The following is an 11,233-nucleotide window of genomic DNA, read 5'->3' as shown; positions in this document are numbered from 1 at the left end:
CAGCACAACAAACTTTCCACCCAACAGGGCGGGCGGGTGGAACAGGGCCAACATTTTCACTTCAGTGTTTGAAGCACCCCGTCGGTTAATTGTTAAAACTTGTTTGCAAAAATCGTGTTACTCCAAAAGTTGCTCTCCGTAGCGGCCCGAGCCGCTGAGGTAAGCAAGCCAAAGAGGGATGATTTTCCGTTCACTACCGAAGCCCCGATTGCCGAAGTTTTTTCTCCCCGAAACGGATTGCAAATTTGGTGCCGCTTTGGAGTGGAAATAGGAAAACGGGACAGAGATAGGCAAAAAAAGGCACGCACAACGCGCGTAATCCAACGTTATCGAATTTTCTTACTGTTTTTTAGCAAACAAATATTTTTTTGGTGGAAAATGGTGGCCCGCGGAAAAAAGGAGTCGATCTTCGTGGAAAAGTTTAGCGGCCAAGAAGTATAAAAATAGGAAACAAAGTGTTACTGAAAAAGAAGTTGCAGATTGGGCGCAAAAAGAGCCTATTTACGGTTCACGGAAGTTGGCTTTGTTGGCGTTCGATTGGCTTCCGGCGGGCCTAGTAAAGCTTTGGAGCTGGGAATGTTTTGCAAATAACATGATTTTTTGTTTCTCATTTTTTTCCTTACAGGACCATGTGGGTGTACGCTTTGCTCGGATGCGTACTGAGTGGGCTCCTCGACATCACAGCGTTTTCCATCAACACGGATAATCAGGTAAGACCCCAACTTGGGGCACAGCGGAGCGATGTTATTCCGTTTAACGGTTGGTTCGCCATCCTGTGGGCTGCCATATCCACTGTTGGTAGAGCGTGTTTATCGGAAAAAAATAACTCAACACTGAGGTTAGAGTGCGCCATTAGAAACAATCTTTAAATCTTAGGTCGAACGTATAAACATTATTTAAAAGAAAAGAGCCGCTGGCAGGCGTGCATCAGAAGCAAATGAACAGCAGAGAACATGGGCGCAACATTAGCAAGAGAACATGGGCGAGCATAAAACATACACCGAGCTTCGGTAAACAGAAGAGCCAAAAGTGAAAACTCCGAAACAGACAAGTCAACAATCGGTGGGATGTTTTTTTCTTCTTTCGTTCCTTTCAGTTTACGGTGGTTCATCAAAATCTGTTCGGTAAAAAAACGGAGTCCGTTGAAAGGCCACCACAGACAGAGACCCAAGACAGCCAATGTGGCCTGATGTGGCTACAAAGTTGTGGCAGCAGAAAAGTTTGCAGCAAAATTAATGGCTCACTTTTATTGTCTTTGGCTAGTGAAGTGGAAATCGCTCCGGCTTCTCTAAATGTTGTTTAATTAAAAGTTGCGCTACTAAATGTCGCACAGATTTATGCGAATGTCTCTTTTTATACGGCTGCCGATTGGACTGTGCTATCGTCAGTGAAGCTGAGAGTGGGCAAAATTATCGGTCATTCTCCTCAGCACATCGATTCCCCGGGGGCCGCATAATGGCCGCAAGACTTTATGGCACCGATTCAATGGCTCGCCTCGCAGTGAGTTGTGTCCTTCGATCTTTCGGCTCTGCACCGCTTACCTGCTCGCCTAGAGCTAATCGAACCAGGATATATGGTAGCGCGCACTGGCCACCTTAAATTGTGCTCCGTTTATCTTGAAGATCCCGGTTCCACAGTTCGCGTCACTCGACTTGGACTTTCAGCGCGCAAAGTTGCTTCATTCGGTTCGGTCGCAGAAGCCTTGTTAGGGGCCGCGCAAACTATTGTCGTATTTTTTCATCTCCAGAAACCATTCAAAAGACAAGCAGGAAACCAACCCCCGGTCCTGGGTGGATGGGAAGCCCGTGAGTTTTTCGGAACACACTCATACACACCGTAAATATGTTTGCCGCCACCATTCGTACCGAACTCGTTAAGCCCCGGAGCGTTCGGCGAACTTTGAAAGTGAAGTGAAAGTTATTGAGATGGTCAGGAAGTAAATTTAAAATTTTATGAGCTTCCGAGCCCTGGCTTCCCGGTATGGTTCCGGACCGACCTCTTCAACAATCTGGCCACCCCCGACCCGTCCCTTTTTTGGCAACCAACTCAGGGCTTGTATCGTTTGCGGTCGGCCTTCTCGCTGGTGGACTTGCTCCCAACAAATCCTGTACCCTTTTCGGGGCAGGACACTTTCTTCGCAAGTTTACTCGTGCCGGTGCAACCCGAGGACAGCAGCCCGACTCCGAGCGTCCCGCTCGCCAGCTGCATCCGCCCCAATATAGATTATTGAATATTTACCGCCCTTCAGGGGGCCAGATTATGGTACCGATGGTCGATTCAGTGCCACCGGCATCCGATGGCATCGTTTACTGTGATTGGATTATTGGAGTCGGGTCGCCACTCGGGTCGCCATTCGGCATGGTACGGAATCGAAAATACTATTATGTTTGCACATTTGTGACGTGCGTTGTCGGGTGAAAGGGCCAATGCATGCCGGCTGTTTATTCGAAAGTCCTTTCAGTCTGTGAGCTTCGCTTTGTCGGGCAAATAAAATGGCACCACTGGCAACCCAATCTGTGGTGCTCTAGTTTTAATGAAGTCTTCCGTTTTCCGTTCCAGGTCTACGATCCACAGATAGCGCTAAATTATGGTAAGTGTACTGGGCAGGATTGCACGTGAAACAATGGGACTGATATCACTGCGACTTGAATTAAACAAATTAATCAACAATCGGATCAGGCGTTATGAGGTCCAGGTACTGTAGTTATATCGAATGTGAGTGCTCGATGCGGTGAACGGTTCTCGAAAAATAGGAAACCCTTGTTTGGCACATAATCTTTTTCTTCCGTGCGAGCTCCACTTCAATCAACTCGGTGCTCGGTGCGTGACTCAGAAATTGTCAAGCACATCCTACGAAGATTGACTTTTGTCCTACCGTTAGGGCCATCCTAAACGTATCACAAGCGTCTCTGTGGGCTCCCGATGCGGTACGGTCGGAATATTGATTTGGTAGAAAATAGGGCTCCCAGCGCTGATGAAGGATGCCATCGATCTCACACAACGGAAAGGCGGCCATTTTCACGCATCACTTCAAGGTGGCTCGGCCCCTCAAGGAGCTGCGTGCGTGATACGAGCTCAGCCACAATGCGCCATTCGGTGCGGTTAGTCCTATTGCTTATTTTCTATCACCTATCTTTGCAGATGGCTGTACCGTGGGGAACGCGACATACTTCCACGGCGAAACGTTCAAACTCGATTGCCGAACGCAGTGCGTTTGTCAGGTAAGTGAACCAAGCGCGACAATATCCTTTGTATGCTTCCGCGGTGCCGGCCCCCACTCTACCAGTCCGCCCGGTAACGCAATCAATTCGGAAACTTTGCCGGCAAAGTGAGTGGGCTCATTGTGTTTCGATCGAACGCTGTGGGTGAGGTGCTTCCTAAAAAGGATCAGGATTTTTTCAAAGCGACGACGCAATATGATCCGGTCGTTAAGCGGTGATCCCGCCCCTGCCGGCACCGGTCCTGTAATTAACTACCGGCCATCAAACGGGACTGATAATTACATTTTACAGCCCGGATTACGGACACTCCAAAGGACTGCGACGTCCATCTGACTTTACAATGGGCGAAAAAAAAGGAAGGTGCGAAATTCGTGGGCCGCATTTCGATTTGTCGTCGGCAGTTTGTTGATTTTTCTCATTTTCGTCCGGTTCTTTTCCTTCTCCGGGTTATCAACATCGGCCACAAAACATCCCACTCGCGGCAGGTATCATCATTGCCTGTTGGTTTTTTTTTCTCTCACCTGCAGTGCCCATTCCGAAGATCGTTTCGGTAATTTTACTCCAAATTCAATCAGGGCATCTGTTGGAAGGTGCCCAAGCTGAACAACCTGAACTTTGCTGTCCGATCAAACAAAGTTCTGCCGAACGCGGACACCCATTTCCGCTTGTACTGGCCCACCGGTACTGGGTGGGCGATACGCAGCAAAGCGAAACCGGAAATGGTTTGGGGAAATTTGAATTTTGATCAGTGGCGAAACCGGGCCGGATATCGATACCCCCTTTCTATCCGCGGACCAGGAAAACCAATTACAAGATAGTCAATATTTGATTTGGTCCTTCCGAAGGAGCGACTGATCCTTCTGTTAGCGTCCCGCTGCTGGACCAACTTGTCGGGGAATCTTGGGAAACTCGATGGGAATTAAAAAACGTAGGTTGGTGGTGGCCGATTCTCCAACTCTAACTCTTAAATGGCTGCCAATGGAAAAAGGATATTTTAAGCGTGACTACTTTTATCTCCCACAGAATGGACGACACGCGTGCTCGACGCTGTGTCCACACGAGAACCTGCCTCCGCCCGTCGACACGTCGATCTGCGTTGCCCCGAAGCTCGTCGAACTTCCGGACCACTGCTGCCGGGTGTGGCTCTGCGAGCAGCCAGCCACTGATGGTGAGTACCTCAAAGTGCCCCCAAGGACGCCCGGATTAAAACGAACTATTTGTTTAAATATAAAACTGGAGTGTCCAAAGGGTACAATTAATGCATTCTTCGAAGGTAGTGTTTTAGTTTCAACTGTAAACGAATAGATCAAGCTCTGCAATTAATTAGTCTATCAAACAAACACCATAAAAAACCCAGCTCTAAGCCGTTAAATTAAATTTAGTGAACACATAAACTGAATCGTCGCCCCTTTTAATGGACCGTTTTCGGTGACCCAGCACTCGGCGTATTAAACTTTACTTGCAATGGCCGTTTCAAGCGCTTGCGTTCCGGACTTCTGTGCCGAAATCAGCACCCCTTTCCGGGGTGTCCGGGCAGCTTGTTTGGGGGACCGGTTTGTTTTTTTGTCTTTCGCAGCTTTATTTGGCTACAACATGACACTTGAGATTACAGACATTGAGTTCCGGCAGCACTCGAAAGTCAAACCCCGTGTCCGGTGTCGTATCGTGGCCCGTGCCCTGACGGTCATCGCCGAGTCGACGGCGAGTGATTTACGGACAGCGCACCGAACATAGATTTTTATGTACACGGATTTTCTAGCACCCACCCTACCCCCCCGGGAGGACCGTTTTTCATTCCATCTCTTTCGCTCTCTCTCTCCCTCTCTCACAGAGAGACATTTTTGGTGTTCTTTGTCCCCAGTTCCGTTTTCGCGCACGCCCATACATCAGCTGCGGTGGGCTGTCATATCTTGGGGCATCATTAATTTCGGTCACTTTCCGTATTGTGTCGTCGTCGTCGTCCGGTCGGTAGGACTACGTAGTTCATAGTCCTCCGCCCTCTGTGTGTGATATGATGTGGCCGCCCGTTTTTTTTTTTCGTAAGTTATGGATTTCTCGAGTACCTCTATGTCCAACAGTTTTTGCCTCTCTGTGCGGTTCATACAGTGGGGTCTGGCATCCTGCCTGGGACACTATCTATCTCTGCGTTTTCCGTGAGTTCTCCCTGGTTCGCATAAAACATAGGTAGCACTGCAGGTGTAATCTCATTCGTCCCCGCCTTCGGGTTTTCCACCACCAACAGTGAACGCCACCTGTTACAACTCGTCCACCAGCGTGTGGTCGGCGTGTTCGCAGAGCTGCGGCATCGGCACGTCGACCAGGAACATCACCACCACGCCCGGCTGCCAGCGGCTGAGCACGATACGGCTGTGCGAGAACCATCGGTGTGCGCGGTCGGACCATAATTACTACGTCGGCGGCGGCGGAGAGTACGTCGCCCAGCCCGGCGGCCACAGTGCTGCCCCGAGCCGAAAGCACCGACCGTACGAGGGCAGCACCAGCTACGCCGCGAACGGCGTTGCGCTGCTCGCCGAGAGCGAACACCGGCGACGGGTAAGGTCACCGTCCTGGACATCGCGCACTCATTGGCGCTAGATTATCTCCCAATGGCTCATTAGAGATAGCCGCCGTCCGCCGAGCGTTTCGAAGTAATTATCTAATGATTTGCGATCCGCGTGGTTCCGCTTCTGCTTCTTCTCTTTCTCCTGCGCTTAACAGAAGGGCCACGAGTGTCGAAGCATCCAACGGACGGCCGCGTCCCGGTTGCGGCTCGGGCCGTGCGTTTCGCGGAAGCTCTACCGACCAAAGTCCTGCAGCCTGTGCCGGGACGCCAACATGTGCTGTGTGCCTTCAATAACCACCACGATTAAGGTAGGTAACTCGCCCCCCCCGGCGTAATCGTTATGATTGCGGACTCGGTAACGATCGGCAACCGCCATTCAAAATGGACCTACCGTGGTTTGCGTCGGTCGGTATTAGTGTAAGGAATTAAAATTATAATCACTCGACACCAGCCAAATCGCAGCGGGTGACACCACCCAAAGCGAACCGGAAACGAGCCTAATTGAATCTGCCGCCAGGGGGCTGACAGTAAATAAAAAAAATGGCGTTAGATTTACCGAAACCGAGTTCATTTAGCTGCGGTTAGCTGCTCGCCTTAACGAACCGCTCGCCGAATAACATTCGTCGCCGTGAACTGCGATCAGACCAGAAACCATCTACCAGCACCTTTTCCTCTTCCCCACCACCAGGTGGAGCTACTGTGCCCTTTGAACTCGGGCGATCCGTTCGATTTCATCGAGCACGGGTACGACCTGTGGGACAGTGCGTCGATTGATCCGCTCGACCAGGAGATGCTGCAGTCACGCCAGATACATATCGAGAACCAGTTCGTGGACGTGCAGTGGGTGCTGAAGTGTGAATGCGGTCCAAAGGTAAGTGTCCCGCCAGAGGATGCTGCGGTCATCAGGACACCCGTGTGGCTTGTCGACCGTACCGACCTCATTAGTGTCGCTGGCCTGCTGCCGACAACGATCTTCAACACGTCACAAGGGGGACACACGGAAAGTATTCCGACCGGTCCGTGCCGGTCGTTTGGCCACCTTTGATCCGGGCTTCCGGGGCGCTTCACTCTCCTTCGTTAGGCTGTGTGTATTAAAATAAATTAGTTCATTTCCGGGACGAAGTACGCCATCGGTTGCCCGCAGCAGCGTCGCAGTGGTGGCCCAGCGGTGGAATGCGACGCCACTGCCCGGTGGAATAAATTACCCCCGATTGGCCTCTCCCGGGGCCACCTGGACCACTTACCACCAGCTCGAGGATGCACCGTGTCCGTGGGTTTACCAGGAGGTACATTTTTTATTTATCTCTCGGCCACAGGACCACAGTAATGCACACCGAGCCGTGGTATCTTGATGGTCCCGATGACTTCGCATTCGTACAGGGATTCCCCCCAGGGACGACTTACTTGCACGTGTGCGTGCATGTGTGATTGCGAAGTAAATCGCTGCAGGGACACAAAGTTCAAAAGGCCACTCTTTCGAGTCGAGTCTCGGCAGCTCGGGTACCGGCATTCCTGACGACGTTACGCAGGACCATTGAACACAAGAATGAAACGGATCATTAAGGAGGTCGGTGGCAGGTGACTGTGGTGACCCCCACGGGCGTAACGGGGCTCCGTGAGGAGTCTGGCTACTTCCTAGCGACATCTGGTGCTTCGCTCTGCGCCATAGATATGTTGACAAGCGCTCCGACCCCAGGAACCGAGTGTGGTTTCCCCGGTGAGCATATTTACATGTTTGCATCTGTTTGTTCGCCAAACCCTCCGTGGCCTCAACGGACCCGGTTGCTCGCCCACACTGCCAAGGAAGCGGCACGCGGCGTGCCCCGTGCTCCATTTGTGCAATCAAAACAATTTCCACAACGCCGTTCCGATCGCCGCCGGAATCGGTTTCCCCGACGGCGCTTGTTCGGCGTTCGGCGTCGATAAGGATGTCATTAGACCGGGGGGCTGGGCCGGCCTCCGAGCATTTTTCCGGATGCCGGGGTGCCGTAATATAAATAAAATCGAACGGTTAACGGTTATGGGCCGTAGCCGTATCCGGTCGAAGTTCTTGTGATGTGGTTGGCACCCTCACGTTCATCACCACCATCACCATCATCATCATCATAATCATCGCCATCGTCGTGACAACTTCAGTAGGCAGCCGCAGGCGACCGCAGCCGGGTTTGTGGTGTTACGTGAGCACCGGCAACACGGCCGGAACACGGCCTCGTGTTGGGCCCCGAGGTGAAAAATTGTGGAAAATTTTCTTGAAACTCTACGCTCGGCTCCGGTGCGCTCCGGGCTCAACCCGTTTCGCGCGTGATGAGGGTATCGTTCCAGGCGCGGCACGCGACCCCCTCGGCCCTTACCGTCGGAAGTTGGTTTTATTTTCCGGAGTGTTCCGGATGTTCCACCGCCAAGCGCTTACTGTCAGGATCGGGCTCGTGTAATGAAGCAAAAAGACTCGGAGGCCACAGAATCCGTTGAACGATAGGTGTACGTCACGGGAACTTCATCGTGTGTGTCCCCCCCCTAGGGCGGCGGCCGGAACGTGATCCTTGGAAATGGGCGCTGCAAAAGTAGACAGATGCCGACTGACTGGCTGTGGGTCGCTCCGCCGTTGCCGGCGAAAAGTGTCACAACGATTACATGCGGGTCGCTTTGTTATCAATCATTGTGAGTGACAAGCAAGAATCTCTTCGCCCAGGCAGCCAGGCAGGCGAGAAATTTGGGCCCAGCACGTGTGCTTGTGTGCTTGCCGGGGGCCACTGTGTGAGTAAGTTGATAAAAACCTCAGGTCTGAGGCTAGGGCCGGCAAAGTAGCGAGCTTACAGGGCCCCCGGCATTACCGGCACCAACGGGGTCGGTTTCCGGTCTTGGAGGGTGCCGTGCCGTGAGTTACGTTTATGGAAAACCCGTGTTACTTACACCGCCGGTGACTAATGACACCTAAACTGAGGACGGCCCGGCCAAGACACCGGTGCTCTCGGTGTCACAATGTGCAGGAATTTTAACGACATACTGTTGAGCGCGCCGAGCCACTGCAAATAGAGTGAAAAACGGAAGCCCTCGCTGGCGTCCGAAAGCCCGAAGAAGATGTTCCGTTTTTATGTATTTCGTGCAAAGTTTCCAACGAACAATGGGCGGCTGATGAATTTGTATAATATTCTGTCTGCGAGACGAAGACACGTTAAGACTCGACTCTCGGGAAGATCCTTCAAGTCTGAGGTCCGCAGTGGGTCAATCCACAAGGCGTGCCGTAATGGTGCTATGGAAAGCGAACGGAATGTTCTGAAAGTTCATTTTCACTATTTTTTGTGGTTAATGTATTTAAAGCATGCAAAACATTTCGGTAGCTTAACCTAAGTTTTCTACGTAGGATAAACGGAATGAATATTCTAAGATGGTTGGTTTATATAAATACGGGCGATAGCTGTATTTTTGACCGACGCTTTTTTGGGTCGCCAAGCGTTTCAGTTAAATTTTAAGAGATATTTTTTACTCTTTTTGCGCAAATAGAATAATTTATTCCTTAGTTATAGCTACCAGTCATGAGGCCTAGTTGACACTTACAGCTAAACAATAGAAATATTAAAGAAAGAGAGATAATATAAAGAGAAAGAGAAGTTAGATATAAAAAAAAAGACAGACATCAGAAACCTTGAACATGAAAGTGGCCGAGATACTACAAGCTGGCAAATGTTAAGAAAAAATGTGACGTTCAAGATTGCGACTCCTAGGAATCGCCTCTGAAAAGCCTCAGCCTCAAAGGCAAACCCTAACATTCTAAGTGATCGACTATTTACGTATAATATTGACCTGGGTTGTGGGGACGTTTTTGTACCTATTACAAAATACATAGAGATAGATTACTTTTACAGAAACATTGCTGCAACTTGCCCGAGCGAAAGAAGCCAAGGACAGGGACGCGAAAACGGCACTACTTTCGGTTCGACCTAATCGACCGTAAACAACGGACGAGGATCGCTCGCTGTTCATTTTCGATTATGTTTTAATGTTGCATCTTCCACTGGGCTGCTGTTGTTGTGCACGTTCCGACGCCGAACGTCGCGTTCGAGTGTTGCTTTCGATCCCATTTTCAGGACCCCGCTCAGTGTCCGTCCCATCGCCCGACTCAAATGGATTAAAAAATAACATCAATTTAATGGATTTTTTTAATGCCAGACGGTTTCTGGCCCGTCGTCGCTCTCTAATGCAAGTGAAATTAATTTCCCCCCTCGCCGGTTCCGTCCGCCCGGCGAGGGGATGCGATGCAAATGTGTTCGAGTTTTCCATCGCTTCGCTTCGTGCCACGTGTTTGTTTGCCGTTGTCCAGCTTCCACCGGATCACAACACAAACTGTAGACCGCTTTTCCTTTTCCCTTTTCCGTCTATTTTGCAGAGCAAAAATTGTCACCCGCGCACTGTGCCACCCGCGCAAAGTGCATCCTCCAGCGAACCAATCGAGGACACAGGGCACCGATTGGTACAATTGCCGGTCGATCCAGCCGGAAGTGCTCACCAAGCGACCGGCGACAACAATGGTCAACTGGCGCCACCGACGGCACCGTCCCATCGTCGTCAGCATCGGGCGAAGGTGCACCGGCAGCATCGGCACCGGGAGCAGGATGCCGGACCCGAGGAGCTACTGAAGCGAGTTCATCGAACATAATAAACTGCGCCCCACATCCCGGTCAAGTAGCGCCGAGCCGAGGGCCACCATAAGCGAAAGGGTGATAGGATCAGGCGCGCAAGTGGCAGTTCGAGTGACGTTTGTCATACTGTACATCGGTTTGTACAAATATTGGTACGCAGGTACGACACAAAACACCGGTTTTATTTTCCCGATTGCCCTTGCAGAACGCCCTGCAGCACACCTGAGATCGAGGGTACCAATAGATGGAACGGTGTGGTGTGTCGCAAGTCCTTTTTTGTCCCTTCGACCCGGGAGCTCCGACTACGGACAATGGGACACGCTGATTTGAGCCGCGGCGTGGCTGTACATAGTTTTTAATGATGACAAGGACACCAGCACCGGCATCTGAGGGTAGTATTTACACGGTCGACGATAGGAGTGTCGCAGATCTAGAGGCTTCATTTTCCCCCTTTAGCCATTAATTAGCATTAAGCCGCGAGTGGTGTACTCTGTGCGCTGCTTCTAGTAACTCTCACTCACTGGCCGCGGAATCGAACCAAAGGGACACCTAGAGGTCCTTGATAATAGCGAACGCTATCGGCACACGGCTTTTAAATTATGAACGTGTGATAAAATACGGAGTGCGGAGCCATCACTCAAAACCAAACTCTGACGACGACACTCAATCGGCTCGCGACCAGACCAGGCCCCAGGACAGTGAAAGGGGTAAAAAAGCCTGCATCCAAGAAAAACCTTACCCGCAACCACCATATCCTATTGAACCTCAAGTATAACGCTAGCGTCGCTACATCCTCAGCGTCGTCTTCATCG

The 11,233-nt window shown here is 51.1% G+C and overlaps 1 protein-coding gene across 1 annotated transcript; it reads left to right on the top strand.

Moving 5' to 3' along the window:
* The first annotated feature begins 629 nt into the window (after window positions 1–629).
* On the top strand, window positions 630–10,438 carry LOC131215829 (uncharacterized). Its single transcript, XM_058210225.1, has 8 exons — window positions 630–710; window positions 2,560–2,590; window positions 3,142–3,221; window positions 4,245–4,389; window positions 5,464–5,774; window positions 5,940–6,092; window positions 6,473–6,655; window positions 10,169–10,438. The coding sequence occupies exons 1-8, from the start codon at window positions 630–632 to the stop codon at window positions 10,436–10,438; spliced, it is 1,254 nt and encodes a 417-aa protein (XP_058066208.1).
* Window positions 10,439–11,233: the final 795 nt, after the last annotated feature.

This window comes from Anopheles bellator, chromosome 1 (genome assembly GCF_943735745.2).
Source record: "Anopheles bellator chromosome 1, idAnoBellAS_SP24_06.2, whole genome shotgun sequence".
Lineage (NCBI taxonomy): Eukaryota > Metazoa > Arthropoda > Insecta > Diptera > Culicidae > Anopheles > Anopheles bellator.
The sequence above is the reverse complement of the archived record's forward strand: the minus strand, read 5'-3'. Positions and strand labels throughout refer to the sequence as shown.